Raw genomic sequence first — 21,483 nt, 5'->3', positions numbered from 1 at the left:
CTCACAATGTTCCTTATTTACTCTCATTAATCCGTCCTTTTGTGTGTGACCCTGTAGGTTTTCGCGGCATTGACAATTATATTAAATCACGTATTTAACATAATAAATAGTGAGCGGTATCTAACAACACATTACTGTTATCCAATACATGAAAATGTCATGTGATATGACAAATCCTTTTGTGATAATACTTGTGTGTATAACTACCCTTTTGCCCTTATGTCTATATTGAAACATAAGGCATAGACCGTGTCATCCTTGTCCAGTTCAATATTGGGCCCTTAGACATTTATCCTGTTACGTAGGATGGGCAAATTCCATCTAGGTCACTCATGTCCCTCAGCATGCTTCGTGGAGTATCCATCAACTATCTTTATGGTCATCCAATTACGGGCAACGTTTAATCAACGATAAAGCACTCTACTCTACATCTATGGCTCATAGTGGTTTCAGGTCAAAGGGTGGTATACACCACTATCACCATGAGAATAACTTATGACACTTTGCATAACATTCTATATAGTATTCTCATAGTGGGTCAATCCAGTATAAAAATTACTCATAATATTCATACCTATGTTTAAGACTTGATAACTCCTTATCCATGATCCTTGAGATGCGATCATCAGTCTATATACATAGTAGTCTTAATGCTTTAATATTATCCCACTTCACAACAAAGTTCGACTACAGATACTTTAAGAATAATGTCCTTATGTTTAATGGATCTCATGATTAAGTCACACTTGATACATTAAATGGACTAGCTATTCTAGGGACTTTATTAAACAAACATAATAAAGAAAAAAGCCTTTTATTATTAATAAATAATTCGATACAAGTACCAAAAGTATTGACCTCTAGGGCTTACACCAACACGAGGGACCCCTATAAATACATCACCCCTCAAGGGGATAAGGGTGAGACTCTAATCCATACACACTTTCCACAACTCAAAGAGTATCACACTCGTTACCATCTTAACATACACGATTAACCTAACCGCCCACTTGCAATCTTAGTAGTGCTGACCACCAACATAGCCTTTCACCTCACATGAGTTGGTCCCCTAAACAACCTCAAAAATCACCGTACATGGCTTCTCACCTCCGTGAGCAAGTCCTCACCACCAAAACGTGTTATACACCCACTAAGGCCTCTAAGTCTCCCTACCCTTGTCAGTGCAATACACACACCTACACTTTTTTTATCAATACAATCTCAAAAGTGATTAATCTAGTGCATATGTCTATCCTACCATTTCTGACCATATTTACTTATGATGTCTGTTAGTTAATAGACTCTCAACCTCTAACTAACTCTTACCTATTTCCAAGGTGATTAAGCAAATCAACAGATATTTAACATTATTTCACATAGTAGAATGCATCACATCAAACCACACTACTAAACACAAAATACTACTTTTCACTAAACTTAAAATTGCTTAACATAAAGAGTTTTAGCTCATGATGAGCAAATGAAATACAACTACATGAGTTCTTACATTCAGTATTTCTAAACACAAATGAAAATAAAATAAAAATTAAAGTATGCCACTCCACTCCTTGCAATCTTTCAATCAACAGAAGACGGGTTTTGTCATGCCATGATACTCAACGCTTCTTAAATAAAGGGAAACCAAAGGAACTTTTCACTATTGGTTCAAACTTCTTCTTCTTCTTCTTTAGTAAATATTTTTCAGAGTAATTTCTCAAGTTTTCAACTTTTGAACCTCTTTGCACTTCGTCCAGGAGCACTACTATGGATAACACATATAACAACAGTTGGGAAAAAGATTCTACTATGCACGACCATTAGTGGTAAGGTAGTTTGCGATTGTATGAGCCCTCTTTACAACCACATGCTACAACTCGTGGTAAAAGACAATAGTTGTAAGATACCACTATAATTGTTTAAAATAATCGTAGTAAAAGGTTGATGTCAGGTGTTCTATTCCAAACTCCTTCATTCCCCCCCCCCCCCTTCATATTTCACACATTTCACCACGGTTCTAAAAACCAACCGTAGTGAAAGACTTAGCGTACAACATATCACCACAGTCCTTGATTACAACTATGGTGATATGTTTACTTAAGTTTATTATAAACTTATGAGGAATGCTTATTTCACCAACTTCTCACTAAACATATAACCTTTCAATCCAACTTATAAAATTATAATATGAGATATGAAGTTATATTAGAAGAACAAGTTACACTAATCAATGTTGTACAAGATTTCTGCATCCCATTTTCTGCATTTCACTCTTTAACCGTTAGAACTTGTTTCAATGCTTCTAGTTATTCGACTACCTCCTCCTTCACCTCTAGTTCCTTTGAAAAACATTATTTAACTTTTAAACAAATTTAGAGGTAAAGGAAGGGGTAGTTGAAGAACTAGACGCATTGAAACAAGTTTTAATAGTTAAAGAGCGAATGCGGATAATGGGTTGCAGAAATCTCGTATAACATTGATTAGTCTAATTTATTTTCTAATATAACTTAATATCTCATATTATAATTTTCTAATTTAATTAGAAATGTTATATATTGGTAAGGAATTGGAAAAGCATTCAAACTACATACAATATAATAAACTCGTCTTCTATGACATGTTAACTGAACGTAATGAAGTTGCAAATTAGAAGGTATATCATTAAAAAAACCTTACCAACAATATACATCAACAACAAACCTTAAATAACATACAATATAAAACATACAAATTTTATTAACAAAAATAAAATCTTCAATAACATACCTTAAACAACATACACCATACAACTTTTATCACCAACAACATACATTAACAACAACATAAAACATACAACTTTTATCAACAACAACATATATTAACAACAACATACAACACATATCAACAAAAACAAAATCATCAACAACATACCTTAAACAACATACAATATACATTATCAATAACATACAACTTTTATCAACAACAACATACCTTAAACAACATACAACATAAAACACACAACTTCTATATTACCTTAAACAACATACAACATACAACATACATTACCAACAACACACAACATACCTTAAACAACATACAACATAAAACACACAACTTCTATATTACCTTAAACAACATACAACATACAACATACATTACCAACAACACACAACATACCTTAAACAACATACAACATACATTACTAGCAACATACAACTTTTATCAACAACAACATACCTTAAATAACATACCTTATATATCAACAAAAACAAAATCAATAATTTTTATCAACAACATACCTTAAACAACATACACCATACAACATACAAAATACATTACCAACAATATACAACTTAAACAACATACAACATACCTTAAACAACATACAACATACAATACACAACATACATTACCAACAACATACAACTTTTATCAACAACAACATATCTTAAACAGTATACCTTCTATGTCAACAAAAACAAAATCAACAATTTTTATCAACAACAACATACCTTAAACAACATACAACATATATCAACAAAAATAAAATCAACAGCAACATGAAATATGGAAATGTATCACATACCTTAAATATGACGAGGAAGGGAAGTAAATGAGTTTCATGTAACACTTTTCCTTGATCCATAAGAGATGAAGATGATATGTTGGAATTTTGTGAAGAAGTGGTATGCAACCGTTCATGGAGTTAGGATGAGGTGTGAGAGAGTGTTAGGGTTTCGTTTTGAGAGAGACACTTGTTTTATATTCTGAATGAGCGAACTCTCGCTTAAATATATGTTATATTTTTCACCACAGTTGATATAAACAACCATAATAACATGCATGCACATTTTACAATGTTTGCAATCACAGACCTTGGTGAAAGGTATTTTAATTTAAAAATAAATATATTGATTCTAAGTGACGCACCCATTTTGCAACCAAAAAAAGGAAAAATGTTGGTGTTGGGATTCAAAGCATGTATGCCTTAACATATCACTATGATTACTAATATGAACCGTAGTGAAATGTCTTACTAATAAAAGGAAAAAAATTGCAGGCGCCTAAATAAGATCTCTTACTATGATTTACTTAATGCCCGAAGTAATAACATGTTACATTAGATGATTTTTCTAGTAGTGGAGGTTCCTTTTATATCCTCTAGCTTTTAAGGTTTTGTCTTATCATCAGATAACGAGCCTTATGGATGCTTTTTTTCTTATGGCCCAATAAACACAACATATTCCTTATCCTTTTCTTCAAATTAGCTCTAGGTAGTAAAATTTCTAGCGTGAAGGGGACAACACATCTTGTGGTCGGCCTGCTACATAGACAGACAATAATGTGCGTCATCCTATGCATATCAACTTTTATAGGATTTTGTCTTGTAGTGCTTGATCTTAACCATCCAAGTTTTCAACTCACTTGCACTCTAATGTTCACATGGTTCTCAAGTTTTCCCTAATGCTAAGGACATTTGTTCCTTGTAAACTCTATTGCACCTAAGACTTTGCTGAAATTTAAGGTAGAAACAACACTCCCGTTCTGTTGTGCCATAACTTATCATACATCATTCTTACACAAGTTACACATAAAAGCACACAAAATAGATCACATGTTGTGCTATTCACAAAATGACTTAAAACAACAAAATCAACTTAAATTATCTTAATAAAATTTGCTAATAACAAAATAAAATCAAGTGTTAAGGGCTTGAGTCACTCATAAATAATGAGTTATCACCTCTCGTGCCACTATTGTGCTTTGATACACATGTTTGTTCTCCAGGTGGTGGTAGTGGATGTTTAGACACAGAAAAAAACTTCTTTGATTTGAATATTCCCACTTTTCCACAAGTGGTCATGGAGTGATTTGGCATTACTGAAATTGAACCTTGGGAAAGAGAACCTACTACGAGTGACTAAGATGAAAATGAAATATGTACATGTGGTGTTTGAGGCGAGGAGTGCATTGTGGGTAGACGGAAAGAAGGATGATTGATGGGTTGATTGGATGGTGAAGTATCACTTTGGGTTAAGGAATTTGTTGGTGATCTGGATGAGGTGGGGGTGAGGGAGTGAGACATTTGAGAAAGATTAGTGGGGGTGGATTTTGAGATTGGTATGATAGAGGTTAAAGGTTGAGCATCATAATCTATATTGGTAGAAGGTTGTTGAAAGTCTAAATTAAGGTGAGATATATGTGATGATTTTTTTGAGTTTAGTGACTAGGGGAAATGCCTTATAGAAACTAAACATGCATAGAATGATGGATTTTGTTGTTTTTTAAATTGAAACAAATGTAGGCACTTTGTGTGAGACTATATTCAAGAAATAATCATGGTTCATATCTTTGTTCTAACTTATTATTTGTGTATGGTTTAAGCAAAGAAAAACATAGACACCCAAATATTTCATTTTTTTTTTGTAGTTTAGAGGTGTTTTAAAGAGTACATAATGTGGTGTGCTTATGTTAAGACCATTAGCGGGTAACCAATTAAGTAGGTTGACTCTTGTTTGAAAGACAAATGATCGAAAGAATAAGAGGTAGGGAAGCGTAGTTTATGAGGTAACAAGTCGTTTCAGTGAGATGTAAATGCTTTCGTTAAGATAAAACATTGTGTTATGGACTTCAAAGATCAATAAAATACAATTCAAATTTTTTCCGTAGATTTCAAGAGAATCATAACTAATATTCAAGATTCTAACATAATGAAATGAAATATTAAAATAAACACTCTTAAGTAAAATTGACTTTTACTCCATCCAATTCAATTTATAAGAGACATTATACTTTTTAGATACATTGAATAATTAATATACCTGATTCATATATAATTCAGATATATTGATTATTTAATGTATCTAAAAAGTAAGATATTTTTTATAAATAAGAGATAATATAATTTATTGAACAACTTTTATAATATTTTATTTTATTTTTTAAATACATTGAATAATTAATAATAAAATGAATCTAAACAATATATAAAGCATATACATTATCATTCAATAAATCTATTTATTTTTTATAAATAGCATCAAAGAGATAAATTAAGTAAATCTTTATTTCATTCCTCTCTATTCCATTATCCTTATGCTACATTAACACTGGATCAATCTAAATGCACCCTTCTTTGTTTCAACAACTAGACATAAGCAAAACGCACCGTTTTTGTTGGTCTTTCATCGTTCCTAACTACACAGCACAGTAGGAAGTGGTACCCTAAAACCCAGCCAGCCACACTATCGAAGCCAAACACTCATCGCAGAAATTCCTTGCAAAGATGAAGGTCGTTGCACTTGTTAGCGGCGGCAAAGACAGTTGCTACGCCATGATGAAGTCTATTCAATATGGCCACCAGGTTTTTTTTTCTTCAGTTTTTTTCTTCCTCAAGTTCATAATCGATTATCGTAATTCACACACCATTTAATGTTGCGATAGATTGTTGCGTTGGCGAATTTGATGCCGGTTGACGATTCCGTCGACGAGCTTGATAGTTACATGTTTCAAACGGTATGACTCAATTCCAATTTTCAAATTTTCTTTTCATGAAGCTGAATAATCAATTGTAACATGTTTAATTAGGCTTCTTATAGTACTCAAGATGAATGGGGTTAATTATTCTTATTTTTTAATTTTAATTTTAATTTTACACTATTTTGGCATTGCATGTTTTTTTATTTATAAGAATTAGTGTTATTGATGCATGTGATTTTAGTTTTTTTAGCTTCAAAGTGTGGTAGAGCTAAAGTTGCATCTACTTAAATTTGTGCCCCTCCCCCTTTTTTCTCCTCATAAAGTTTGATCTATACTATATTTTCTGTAGCTACTTTCATGGCATTGTAGACATCTCTGAACTGTTGTAGGATAGTTTTGTGATATGTTGGTTGTGTGTTATGTCTTTTGATTCGTAGACTGAAGCTTGCACCGACACCTCTGAAAAAAGCTGTCTCCGTCTCCTGTCTGACATCGTATCCTGTCTGACACCGACACAACACGACACTTGTGATTACGTTCATTTATTCATTTTTTCAAATTATTACTAGTGTCGACGTGTCGGTGTTGTGTCCGGTGTCCGTGTTTGTGTCCATGCCTCATAGGTGTTGTGTCCGGTGTCCGTGTTTGTGTCCATGCCTCATAGGACTGTATGGTACACTTGAAACTGTAGGGTACAGTATTACTGTAGTTGTAGACTAGTTTCAGTATGTTTATGGGTAGTGAGAAATTAGAATATGAGGAATTGGGGATTCTTTGGAAGTGAAACTGTTGTTTGGAGCAAAATGAACTTTGGACCCTCTTAATGCACAGTGTAAGGGCGATATGGAGGGTTTATCCTTTGTGTTTGAGTTACCAACTTGACCCTCTTGCTCTTTATTGGCACTTTCTTAATGATAGTTATTTTTTTGTTATTTGCTTTGGTAATTTCTTATATATAAAAATTAAACAAAGTTGCTAGAGCGTTGTTGTTGCCTCTACTTATACTTACTGTATACATGTGTTTTTCCATTCTTGTTTGAAAATTATAATGGGCTGCTCAATGTTTTCTGCAGGTTGGGCATCAAATTATCATCAACTATGCCGAATGTATGGGATTGCCATTGTTTAGGAGGCGAATACAAGGATCCTCAAGGCAAGCCTTTGAAACACATATTTTGATAAAACCAATTATTTTGTTTTAGGGAAATCAGTAGGTTTGGTTAGTTTAGTTAATTTAAGGAATTTTATGATGAAATTTAAATCCTATTCCTATGAACATGCTATATAGATTGTGAAAACTCAGCAGTTGATTGTTTACTTGCCAAATATGTGCGATTGATTATAAATGAGATGAAGATGCATCATATATTTTTATCATCTATAAATATCACTTTTGTCCCAATAAAATATAATTTTTCTACCTTGTTGCCTAACCTTTGAATCAGTGGCGTAACATCTTATTTTTTAAACAGTCAATGTTCCTTGCACTCTATTCTCTAAGTCAGCAGAATATATGGATTTATTTTATATTTGATTTTATCTTCTAAGTGATATTTTATTGATAGGCATCTAGAGCTTGGCTACAAAACAACTCAAGGTGATGAAGTTGAAGATATGTATATTTTATTACGCGAAGTGAAAAGGCAGATACCCTCAGTTACTGCTGTGTGTTCTGGAGCCATTGCATCTGACTATCAGAGACTGCGGGTGGAAAGTGTATGTTCAAGGTTAGGCCTTGTTTCTCTTGCGTACTTATGGAAACAAGACCAGTCCTTGCTCCTCCATGAAATGGTAAATCGCTTTTTGGGCTATTTGCAATATAACTTATTGTATTGCATGTATATGGATTTTTATATTTCCTCCATTCAGATAATTCTAACTCCATTTTGGTCCTGACCAGATTTCAAATGGAATAGTAGCTATAACTGTGAAGGTATAACTCGTTTGACTTTGCTTTTATTGATTTTGTTTTATTTCTTTCTTTTATGAACGAGATGAATTCCTATGTTCCTATCATCGAGATCTTACTGTTGCTTTGATCATATTGAGCTCCTCAACTGATATCAATGGACCACATTTAAAGGTTTCATGATATGCTAATGCTTCCATGTAATCTTAAAAATAGGGTTGCGTTGAATATATGGTTGGAGAGTATGAGAGACCTGCAGCCAAAATATGAAAGACTTAATTAAACAAGTGAAACTATTTCCTTCTACACAGGAATTCAACTTGTTTTTTTTGTAATTTTATGTACTTAGATAATTGTTATTTTGGAATTTAATTCCGTGTCTATTTTACAAGGTAGCTGCCATGGGTTTGGATCCTGCGAAGCACTTGGGTAAAGAATTAGCCATGTTAAATGCTTATTTGCATAAATTGAAAGAGTATGTCAAATAGGTTCAACCTTCCTTTTTCTGTGTAAATATGATAAATAATTTAAAGTACTATTTAACACTATTCTATGGTGTTTTTTCATTTCCATTTCACCCTATACATCTGCGTAACTCTTGGTTGCAGGGCATATGGAATCAATGTTTGTGGTGAAGGAGGGGAGTATGAAACATTGACCCTAGATTGCCCGCTCTTTATTGTAAGTTCATACCACCGTTGGTGTGGTAATTGAGAGTTGTTTTTGGGTCTATCGTTTTTTTTATTCAGTTTGTACCTTGGTTGGTCCACTTCACATTCTAAATTTGCTATTGTCACATGATGTTTAGTTGTCCATAAAGTTGGGCTCGATTTACTCTGATCCATTTCTAATGTCTGCTTTGTTGTAAATTTATTAATAGTTGTGCCTCAAATTTATAATATTTTTCTTCCATTTTCTTTTTTTATCTATATGTTCCTTAATTTTTCCAGAATGCTCGCATTGTGCTTGACAAATATCAAGTTGTGATGCACTCTTCAGACTCCATAGCTCCCGTGGGAGTCCTTCATCCCTTGGCATTTCATTTGGAAAATAAGGCAGACATTCAGTCTTTAAAAACAGTAGACAAAATACATGAGGGTCGTATGCAGAAACGAGGACCTGTGTTCGAAGTGCATGATAGTCTAGAAAGATTGGAAGCCACATGCAAGCCTCTTGATTCCGCTGATCAAATCGATGGCGTAGAACATAAATTTAAGATTTCAAGAACAAATAACAAGAGCACGTTCTCCATAGGTTGCTGGTTGCAAGATTCATGCAATGGTAATAATTATTCTTATGTTTTAAATGATTCAATCTGTGTTTCAGTCTTGGTCTTCCACATTATATGTCCTTTGACACATCTTGATATTTTTTCTTTTTAGCAGGTTTGCGGGAGGATTTAACAATTGTTTTGAGAAAAATTGAATCACAACTAGAAGGCTTTGGTTTTGGCTGGGAGAATGTTCTCTATATTCATCTTTACATTGATGACATGAATAAGTTCTCCGAGGCAAATGAAACATATGTGAAGTTTATAACACATGAGAAGTGCCCATTTGGCGTCCCATCCCGTAGTACAGTTGAAATGCCTCTAGTTGAAATGGATTTTAGTAGAGCATATATGGAGGTTTTGGTATCGAATAATAAAGATAAAAAGGTTTTGCATGTACAAAGTATTTCCTGTTGGGCACCTAGTTGCATTGGGCCATACAGCCAGGTAAACCCCATTATTACCTGCAGTCAATTATTTATCAACAGAAAAGCAAGATTACATATAATATATCTATATCTTGCTTCATTATATTATTTTATGAAAATTGATTTGAAAAACACCGAACAGTGTCATGTCAGTTTCAATTAATATAATCATTTGACAAAATTTAAAATCATTGAAAATAGTTAAATTGAATTGATTTTTACTTCTATTCTTTCGACTTTATTTCTTCATACTTAAATATTTTAGGGTATTTTAACTCTGGGGTTGATTTTGAGGCGTGATTATTAAAAAAGGAAAATGTGAACAGAAAAAATATAATTGGACTATAAAACTTCAGTAAATTGATGGTTTGCTTACTTCATACTGTCATTCACAAATCTAATATATGATACAGTTATCCAATTTCAAATGCCATTTGCTGACTCTTATCCGTTCTTTCTAATGTTTTTTTTTTACTTGCAGGCAACCTTACATGAGGGTATACTTCTCATGGCTGGTCAACTGGGGCTTGACCCTCCTACAATGAATCTTTGCAGTGGGGGCCCTGGGGTTGAACATGAACAGGCACTAAAAAACAGTGAAGCAATAGCAAAATCTTTTAATTGTTCAATATCGACATCTGCAATTGCTTTTGTTATTTACTGTTCTAAAAACATCTCTTCATTGGATAGACTCGATATCGAGAAGAAACAAGAAACAATCCTCAGACAAATGAAGATATCTGATTTACAGGAAGGCAAGAAGTACAAAGCATTAGAACCCATAACCCTTTATGTCCTTGTTTCTGATCTACCTAAAAGGTATATTAGTTTCATTGATTTAATTTCTTAACAAAGCATCTTGTTTGATCGACAAACATTAACACTTTCATTGATCTGTAATTTATAAGGCCTATTTATATAGGTTCAAAAATTATAATTTGCTGTCTTATAATTGATTTAAAGCACACTTCTTTTGCTATCTGTTCATCTTAGGTCTCAGTATTTTAAGATTGTAAACCTCTATGGATTCTGTGCTTTCAAAATAACTACAGGTTAAGCTGCTCAGAAGGGGAAAGTAAAAAAGTACAAAAGAAAAATGGACACCCAGTTGGTTCCTGTGATTTGTGTCATTATCAAACCGATGCATTCTGGAGTCTTTTTTTGTATTCCATTTTTATTGATTCCTTGTTTTTTTAATAATGTCTGATAAGATTTGTTATGGGTTTTATGAATGATGGTTTTCCAGAGAATTTGTTGAAGTGAAGCCTATTCTTTATGATTTGAGTCATTATCAAATCTATGTATTTTGGAGTCTTTTTTGTATTCCATTTTTATTGAATCGTTGTTTTTTTAATAATGGCTGCTAACATTTGTTTTGGATTCTACGCATGATTGTTTCCAGAGCTTTTGTAGAAGTGAAGCCTATTCTTTATGTCGAGGATGGCGCAGATGCAGCAATTGAGACCATAACAGAGAAACCTTGTTCAAAGGCATCATGTTATTGGGGTTTCAAGCAGGAAAATTGGCATGATTCTTGCATTCAGAAATGTGTGATTCCTGGAAAGATATGTGCCATTATATTATCTATCACAAGCGAGCTTGCTGCAAAGATATGTTCTGATTCTCTGCCGGCTGATTATGTCAATGATAATAGTCAACATTCTCTATCTAAAGGACATATGGAGCAGTTATCAAAATTCTGCATTTATCTTCTTGACAAAGCTATAACAGATAACAACTTCGCCTGGGAAGATATACTGGTCAGTCAGTATACTTATCAAAATATCAAATGCCAAATTAATTTTATTCCTCCATTGTTTCGATCATATATTAGTTGTGTCCAGTACCAACCCATTTCCTGTATTGAAAGTGATTTTTCATCGATATCCTCCATTTTGAATTGCACTTTCTTCCCCAAGCTTTTAGGGGAGGGAAATAATTTAGGTTTTGTATGGCATCAATCTTTCTCTGACAATCTAACATTTCAAATTCTCTTATGTCATGCAGAGTTTGAGGTTCTACATCCCGGTAAGCCTTCAAATGTCAGTCGAGCTAATACAATCTATGTTCAGCAATGCACTTTTTGAACTCTCTGAAATGAATCAAAGGAAAGTTAAAAATTGTGAGGAGCCGATCTTCAACATAGTTCCCGTCATAGGTGCTGGGTGGTCTGCTTCATCCATGGATGATGTAGTGACCTGCGAATTACTAGCTCGAAAATCCTGAGTATATTAGGTTGATGCAGAAGGTTTTTCTTTTCTCAGAATTTGGATTAACTTTATTTTTTTAATTAAAAAAATTCAAATAGGATTCACAGGGATAGATTGGTGCCAGTGATTAGGATGGAATGGGATTTTACTCGTTAAGCCATTTAGGTTCTGTTGCAGTCTTGGTGGTGCTTGAACAAACTTTGGCAGAACAGACTATACAGAGATCTTCCTCAAGGTTTGATAAAATTCCGGAGCTGCCCTTTTAATTTTTTGAATTACATAGTCTTCAATATTTCAGATAAGGAAGTGGTAATTTTATCAAATTTCAGAGATCTATATAATTTGTTAAAAATGTAATTTATATAGGTAGATATACTATAAACCCAAACTGGTGGTTTGTTTTTGGTTAATCTTATAATGAGATGTTTTTCACCCACTTTCGTCATTGCATATACACTTTCCTTTTTGGGAAAAAATAATGGAAAGCGCTCACATCAATCATCCCTCGCACCGTATTGATTACTATTTCAATTGTATTATAGAAAACATTGTCTTTAGATTGCAATCTTCAATAAAACATTGCCTGGTTTGTTTAGCTCTTGGGTTTGGATTATATACCTAAGCCTGCCTTTTGTTAACTGTTACAAACCCTAAATCAGTTTTAGTTAATTTATTATCTAAATATAATTCAAACACGCTTAACTAAGTATGAAGAGAATATAGTTAAATCATGTTATTGTGTATATATTGTTTTTCCACCCAGTGTGAAACTCTGCTTTTTAGTTTTTTTAATTTTTAGATCCACCTCAAAGAAAAGCATTCTCAGGATAAAAAAACATCAATGTCTAGTGTTTAATTTTGCTGCTGCTTTCTCCACCTCAAAATCAGTTTAGAAGCATGCATCTTAAAATCGGAAAGTATGTCTTTCTTTTTTAGTATATTTGAAACACTGCATCGTAACTTTTGCTTGGACAAGCACAGAATTGGATCTTACAGGACATAAACATATTTCATTCTGTTGCAAATGCAACCTAAGTGGAAAGCAAAGGAGCGTCTTTTATTTCTATTCAGAATCACATAGCACTAACTACCCAATAATTAAAGGTTTGAATTCAACTTTGAACCTGTAAAAAAATTCCTAGGCAAATAATTATCTTCTCTTTAAAAAGCAAAAGGACAATAAAGAGAAAATGGTAGTAGATCGTGTAAGCGGGTTTGCAAATATTCCCACCTTTTATGTTTCATTAGTAAGTTATCATCAATTAGATTTGTGGTTAGCTTTGTTGCTTGATTCTGTCGCTTTATGTAACATGTCATATCATAAAATAAAAGTGACCTTTGAAAGTTGAATGAAACCATACTATTTTAGTTTCGAAAGTAATATTTTACCTAAATGCTTTTGTTTTTTGTTGAATAAATTGATGGCCATTTGGCATGTGTTTGTTTGTTCGTTGTCACACTTCCAACGCCGACAAAAAAAATTAATCTATTTTCGTTCTTTCCTTTTGTTTGTTTTCTTTTTGGTACCTTACCTGAAATACTAGCAAGTTTCGGTTAGTATTTGCCCACAATAATAACAATGGACAAAAGTATATGGGAGTTATATTCTTACGAGTAAACCCTATATTCTTAACAAGATTAGGTTTAATAATTACATGAAACAATTTCAAAATATATGCATTGACAGATGATTGAATTGAATTTAAGAAGTTCACACGGTCAATTTCAGAATATTTTGTAGGAATATTCATAAATCTTCACCCACATCGTATCGTATAGACATAACCGAGAGCAAAAAGTAAATAATGAATAATAGTTTCAAGATTTTTAACACATCAAGGACATTTAGTAGAAACATTAATACCCACACCATATAGACATAATCGAGAGCAAAAAGTAAATAATGAGTAATAGTTTTAATATTTTCAATACATCAAGGACATGTAGTAGAAACATTAATACCTGTGTGATGTCGAAATCATAATCCTGATGCATATATGATATTTGATGAAATCCGTTTCTAGTAGTATATTTGATAAGTGATTATTGCAACGTATTTTTAACTTATTTAATTCTTGTTTTATTGTGTTTTATTGTTTTAGTTCGATTTTATGCGCTTTTGTTTTCTTTTGTTGTTTTCAGGAAATAAGAGAGTAATGAACCCAACTGGAGTGAAAAAGATCGGGGATCGCGCAAAAAGGAAGTCTCCCCATACAAAATACTTGAGGTCAGCACAAACAAAGATGTTTGATCGCGACTTAGTATGTCTATCGAAATGTCTAACTGCAAGTGAACGGTCGTATCGCGTAGTTTTAAAAAGACATCGAACCCAAATGATCAAAAACCAAACTATCATTATCTAAAGTTACCTTGTAAAGCTAATGCTAATGATTCTTTTCTTTTCTTTTTAGATTAAGGGAAACTAGAAATAAAATTAAATGGGAAGTAATAATATAATAAAAATATTCAATAAGGAGGCATCGGTATGGAGATTACATCATTCTTCATGGATTCGGTAAATAATTAGCATAAAATAAGGTAAATCACTTTTCAGTAGGAAATATCAAATTAAAAGACTTTGCCTCACACTCTCGTCTTATTGACTCGGACTATACTCTTAAGCCAAAATATTTTGTTTTCGCTCACCCATCTGAATTAAAAGTAATTTTTGGAAATTGATAAATCCTAATTAATCATAAAGCGCTCTCGTTGTGTTTAGGATTAATGCCTAAAAACCACTATCTGGTTAAAATCTCAAACTCTCGCTCTGTTGATTTATAACCCTAATGACTTTTCACTCTCGTGCAAAAAACTTTTTAAATTAGAATTGGAAACCACAATCAGAAAAATAGCTTATAAAAATTTACACTAATTATTACCGAATCCCGTAGGAACGAAAATCCTTACATACCGATATCAAAAACTTTAGCCATACATGATTTGAAACTTAATCATGCAGTTATAATTATTAAACATAAACATAATCATGATCAAAATTCAGAATTGCAAGCATACAAATAATATTATGCAATTAGGTCAAATGAAAGCGGGAACTAAAGAAATATGCAATTAAAAGAACATGATGAATAAAAAAAACTGGATTAAACTGCAGAGAATTCTTCGAGTACAAATATCAAACTGGAAATGAAATTGATGTCGGCACGCTTCATCCAAGCAACAAGTAAAAACTTAAGAGCTACGGTGCAATAGCCTCCCGATGTGGAAGAACTATTACTTTTCAAGTATTTCTGCTTAAGCCTAAGAGTCAAAATTATACGATAAAACTTGGATCTCGTTTTTTTTTCTTCCATGAAACTGCATTCTTGTACTGGTGAGTGAAGCTGAAATTACCCTAAAATCGTGTAGAAGTGGTTGAGAAAATTTAGGGGAGTCCTTGATCAAGTTTATGTAGTTGTTGAAAAACTGCATTGCGTGCCTGTGGCGAATGCCACAGGACCATGGTGAACGCCATGGTACTTAAACTTGGGGTGACGTGGCATGGTGACATGGTGAACGCCACAAGCCTACGGCAAACGCCACAAGCCCAGAACTTGCAATTTCAGTCTTTTTCAACTTTTCTTCATTTCTTCTCTTTTCTTTATCTCTTTCTCGCACGTGAGTTCTACATTGACAAGTACCTGAATTAGGACAACAACACCAGCATAATATAATAAAAACATACACACAATTATACTAAAATGCATGCGAATCGAGTCAAATATACAACATAGTTTCACGTTATCAAACACTCCCATAATTGAACCTTTGTTTGTCCTTAAGCAAATGCTACACTTGTGACATGAAAATTTGGAGGCTCATAGTATATAGATCCATGAAAAAGAAAATAAATAATCAAATAATCATTCTAAAGCTACAAACTTCGCTTTTGTTATAATTGCTTAAATAGGTACTAATCGGCACACTAAGGATATCGTAATAATGTTATTCCACAATTGCGGTCATTAGTGTCACTACATGCAAACAAATCTAAATGATGTCATTATATCGGAAACGTGTCAACTCACCTTTTATTTTTCCATTCAAGTGTGATCATATTAAGTCCATTATCCTTCACACTTATAGTAGGAAGATCTGTTAGTGACTTTGGTCTTTCTTTTACCTTCGGTTTCCCGGTTCCGGGTTGATTATGGCATCTAGGTGGTTTAAGCCCCCTCCCAAATCATAATCGAGGGGGATCGTACCGTAGTCCTCCCTATCAAGTTTAGCGCCAAATACCACTAAACCAACTACGATTGGTATTGGTAATTCAAGTCTTAACATATTTCATTCAATATCATTTTTATTCTTTGGACCAAACACTTATTTGCATCAATCTCCTACGTAAAGCATGATCAAGATGATGTTGATTGCCTGGACTATTTTATTAGGTAAGGATACAAGGTTTTTGACATAATGAGTATTCAAATTTATTCGCATTTTTAGGAGACTTAAGGCGTTAAAACGATACCGATCTTGCACACAAATTTCCCAAGATTTTACGATTAAACCTCAATGCCATTTGTAACTTAGAAATTTCTAATTATGAAATGATTTTCATGGAAAAATTTTGTTATGGCTCAAGGAAATGAGAAGATCAATAAATAGTGGAAACCACGCATAAAGACTCGACAACACATGCATTGACTTAACACTAAACAATTAAATTAGAAATGGAAATGGATAAAACAATAAATCTACCTAAGAAAGTTGTAAATAAAAACGATAAAGTTCCTCCTCCCCCCCCCCCCCACTTAAACCGAACATTGTCCCTAATGTTTCGATAAAAGGTGGAAAAGGAAGATAGAGCTTGAATGGAGTGCTCAACGACGGTCTTGGCCTCGTGCTCGTCCATACCTACCATGCTGAGGAGGTGGTATACCTACGTGTTGCATGTACTCAAGCAGGTCCTCAGTACCTACACGCATGCCTTCCATTTCTTCAATCAGGCTTGCTATGTTATGATCGGTCCTTTCTGCGTAGTCGTGCTGTTGATCATGTATCTGTTGGATTTGTGCCATCATGTCAACCTGTTGTCTCTGTATATTTCTCAACAGACGATCACATTCGGTGTCTGCATCGTTACAGTGTCGCAGCTTGCAGAGGACATCGTCAAGTGCGGTCATGATGCCAACATAATGATACTCCTCTCGGGACTAGTGTTGGGGAGAGGTACCTGCAAAAGTGACAGAAGGGTCAGGTGCAGTGTGTGCACGTGTAATAGGATCAAAGAAAGTGGGAGCATATTGCTCCATCTCATCAAATTCATCATCAGTTTGACCACCTTGGTTATCCTGCACAGGCATGTCATTAGGGGCAGGATGACCGGGTTCAGGGGTGGTCAGATCATAGAGTCAATTGTTCTTGTTTCGCACATATGTACGTGTGTGGCAAAGTAAAATGATACTCCTAATATCGCGGTTACCAACCATGAGAGAGTATTTGCTGTCCCGCCTGGCCTTAATTAAACGTTGGGATCGACAGGAATCGATATCCAGGGAGGGCGTTTGTAAGGGATGTAGAGTTGTAAGTTCAGTATCTAAGCCTAGTGTGCGGGCTACGCAGGTAACCGGACCTCCGATACAGAAAGGGGTGGGCCCTCTTGCGCAAACCAATCGCATGTGTGCCAGCATGAAAGGAGTCACATTGACTCGTGTCGATGTGAATGCATCATGTAAAAAGAATAACTCTTTAGAATTTACCCTACCATTGTTTATTCAGTCGAAAATTATGTTAGCTAATATACGATGCACATAACGTATGGTCGGGTTATGGATATGTGAAGTTTTTAGCCCTTCCCAGTCAGATGTTCTCTCATCTGTCAATTGTTCCCATAAACAGAACGCTTCATATTGTCATTCTTATTCTAAAGGACATGCATATGATATAGCATTCCCATGCGGAAAATGCAGCATGTCCTCATTAGTATCTTGGCTTAATTCATAATCTCTATTAAATAATCTAAACCTTACCGTGCCAAAAGAGTATTGATCAACCAAAGACGTATAGTAAGTAAAAGAACTCATAAACTCCAAAGTCAGTTTTTCGTACGTATCGTCATTCAAAGAACATAAGTGTGTTAAATCTAATTTATCGAGTTTCTATTGCACACTACTGAGTAATCCTAACCTACGTAGACAAAGTTCGTCGGCATACCTTGTCGGAGCGAGAAACAAGTTTGTGAGGAAAATGTATGATTCTGTGCACCAAATTTTCTTTACTTAATTAAAGTAACTTTTATTTTTTTCCTTTACTTTGTCTTAAGTTTATTTCTTTTCCAGTTTATTTTGGATTTTGACACAGTCGAAATCAATAATTTTTTTGTTGATCCTTTTTAGTTTTGCTTACTTTGTTAGACACTCAATTTTAACTTATAACAACAGTCGAACGATTGTCTTTTGGAAAATATGCACAAAACTGCCTTAGGATTTTCTAGTTTGACCAAGCAAGTAATTATTCAAAACTAAGTGATTGTTTAACAAAAACACAGATAAACAAGATGTGATGCAAACAAGTCTCAAACGAAGACCTATGTAGAAAGTTTGACAGCGGGGAAGAAAGGTACAAGTGAAGAAGAATAAGAAGAGTTTCTTATGTGTATCCCCATTGTGATGAGACACATGATCTCATACATTGGAAAACGAGAAATACGCCACCAATGATCCAAATTCCCTAAAAAAATTGGGCAAGAACACTTGAGTGTCCTAGGACAAAAAGGAAGTCATTACTGATAAGTTAGCAACATGTGTTAAGACGTCATTGGGAAACGTCGTTTATTGCAAGGAAAACATTTAATACATATGTTACCAGCGCCACCAATGACGTCTCATTAAGACTCTTTATTTACCTCGGCCCGATCTAAAAATGTATTTGGAAAAACCGTTATCCAACAGAATAGAGACAAGGGCTAGGGGAAACTATTTTGGGTTGTCTGCAATATTCAATATAAAAAAAACCATCGACAAGAATGAAGAAAGTGAACGCGAGAAACAAGTGATCTCTTCTTCTCATCCAAAGTAGATAACTTCATCCCCTATTGCATTATATACAATCCAGATCAATCAGACGATTTTCCGCATAGCTCGTCACGTCCCTCGCGAGCGGTTTTAACCGCCACTAGTATATAAAGAAAAAAAATGTGTCAGTCTCAAGTATTCAATTCCAATTTCATTTTTACATCACTTTAACTATATCACTGACTTGGACGTTGAAGTGCTAGCTTTGCAAGTCCACTTAGTGGTGGCAAAATGGATCCGGCTCGTTGGACATGACCGTTTTTTCCGCACTTTAGTGTGGGATGGACCAAGAGTTTATGATCGCATCCTCTAATGTGTTCGTCCTGCACCGTTTTTTTTCACGCTTTTACGAGCGCGGATATTAACATAATTTTTTGCATCAGGCCCTCCCCACCCTCACTTTTTATGGGGCGACCTATGTTTTAGATCCGCACACTCAACTATATTCGTCCTCGCCTCTTCCCAATTTTTGCAATCTGGGGTGGCCCTAAACGAGGGGACATATATGTTTAGGGGTGTGCAAAAAAAATCGGTTATCAATAACCAAATTGGTATCCAAATTGATCCACTTTAAAAAAATAAATCAAATGCTAAAATAAAATTTGGTTTTGTTATTGGTTATCCAAATATAAACCGTTACCCATTATAAAAATTTGGTTTTGTTATTGGTTATCCAAATATAAACCGTTACCCATTATAAAAATTTGGTTTTGTTATTGGTTATCCAAATATAAACCGTTACCCATTATAAAAATTTGGTTTTGTTATTGGTTATTCAAACTTTACTATGTGTTAAATTTTTATTTTTGTATGTTTTTATGTTTTATCATATTATAAATCAATTTTATAATTTTTTAAATTTTATAAAAAAATTATTTTAAAAATAAAAATCAGTTTTTTTTTCTTTTCACCAAAAATATTATATTTGGATTTTTTTTTGAAAAAATTATATTTGATTTTTTTTTCAAATAAAATTATTTTTTTTCTAAATAAAAAGATATTTTTTATCAAAAATATTTTGTATTTTTTTAAAAAAAAAATAGATTTTTTTTTATTTTCATAGTATAATTTTTTTATTTTCAATTTTTTTTATATATTTTTTTTTCTTTTTTCTGAATATTTGTTATTTTTTTTTTAAAAAAAATTGTTTTTTTTATGTTTTTTAAATTTTAAAAGAAAAAATATTTTAAAATCTCATAAAGTTTGTTTGTGAACAATTATGAGAGATTTTAGAAATTTGAACAATTTTTTTGATGACTTATTTATTTTATGAAAAATTATGATTTATAGAGATATGATTCATAATTATTTTATTTTATGACCGTTTTTATGTAACACATCATACTTTGAGATTGTTTTTAATCGAGATATAATTTGTGGTAATTATAAAAGTCAAATTTAAAATAATTTTTTAAAATAAATATTTTTTTTATATAAAATAGTTTTATAATTAGTGAAAATAAAACTACTTCTTTTATAAAATTGGTTTTGAAATTGATTTTTTTAAGAAAATAAAAAATTGGTTTTAAAGAAATTGATTTAAAACTGTTTTTTTAACTATTTTTTTTTTAAAAACCGAACCGACTCACTTATAAATCGATTTTTAAAAAATAAATTGATTTTATTAAAATGGTTTTAAGAACCAAACCGAACCATATATATGGTTCAATTTGGTTTGATTCATGATCCATGCACACACCCCTATATATGTTAGCCCCACCTAAATCCACTTATGTGCTATCTCAATGTTTCAACAATAATTCTAGTTCAAAAATGGAACAAAAACATTTTAAACCAAAAAAAAATTGTATTATTTTAATTTTAAATATATTTGTATTTAAATATGTTATTGGTAACCCATTCCTCTCCCATGATGCAGCCCCTCTTAGCAATAACAATGAGTGTGGGGAAGAGGGGGAAATCAGAAAAAGATAAAGAGAGAAAAAAATATATAGAAAGACATGGAGATAGTTAAAATAAAAAGTGAGTGGAACTGCATCCTAATACCCAACGTTATACACTCAATATTATATTTTATTCCACAAAATATTCTTTACTCTAAAAGTAGGTTATTATCACTAATTAACAATAAAAGAAAAGAAGAAAAAAACAATAACATATGCTTTCACACACATGCATTAGTTTACTTTAGAACATCCATTATTTTTTGTTTGTGTCTAGTTCCTTTTCCTTTAAG

At 33.1% G+C, this 21,483-nt stretch overlaps 1 protein-coding gene across 2 annotated transcripts; it reads left to right on the top strand.

Annotated features, from left to right (window-relative positions):
- The first annotated feature begins 6,047 nt into the window (after positions 1-6,047).
- LOC127126613 (diphthine--ammonia ligase) lies at positions 6,048-12,709 on the top strand. Of its 2 annotated transcripts, none has more exons than XM_051055565.1 (12): positions 6,048-6,340; positions 6,421-6,492; positions 7,530-7,609; positions 8,022-8,247; positions 8,357-8,389; positions 8,758-8,840; positions 8,974-9,046; positions 9,316-9,646; positions 9,751-10,082; positions 10,545-10,882; positions 11,466-11,823; positions 12,071-12,709. In XM_051055565.1, the coding sequence occupies exons 1-12, from the start codon at positions 6,263-6,265 to the stop codon at positions 12,287-12,289; spliced, it is 2,223 nt and encodes a 740-aa protein (XP_050911522.1). In that variant the 5' UTR covers positions 6,048-6,262; the 3' UTR covers positions 12,290-12,709. The 2 variants fall into 2 exon arrangements, with proteins under 2 accessions (XP_050911522.1, XP_050911521.1); XM_051055564.1 differs by having other exon boundaries at positions 9,748-10,082.
- Positions 12,710-21,483: the final 8,774 nt, after the last annotated feature.

This window comes from Lathyrus oleraceus, chromosome 3, assembly GCF_024323335.1.
Source record: "Lathyrus oleraceus cultivar Zhongwan6 chromosome 3, CAAS_Psat_ZW6_1.0, whole genome shotgun sequence".
NCBI lineage: Eukaryota > Viridiplantae > Streptophyta > Magnoliopsida > Fabales > Fabaceae > Lathyrus > Lathyrus oleraceus.
This window is presented reverse-complemented; position numbering and strand designations above follow the sequence as displayed.

Coding starts and splice junctions, on each gene's coding strand:
- LOC127126613 (XM_051055564.1), top strand. CDS start 6,263: ATGAAGGTCGTTGCACTTGTTAGCGGCGGCAAAGACAGTTGCTACGCC. Junction 10,083..10,544: donor GCATTGGGCCATACAGCCAG/GTAAACCCCATT, acceptor TTTTACTTGCAG/GCAACCTTACATGAGGGTAT. Junction 10,883..11,465: donor GTTTCTGATCTACCTAAAAG/GTATATTAGTTT, acceptor GATTGTTTCCAG/AGCTTTTGTAGAAGTGAAGC.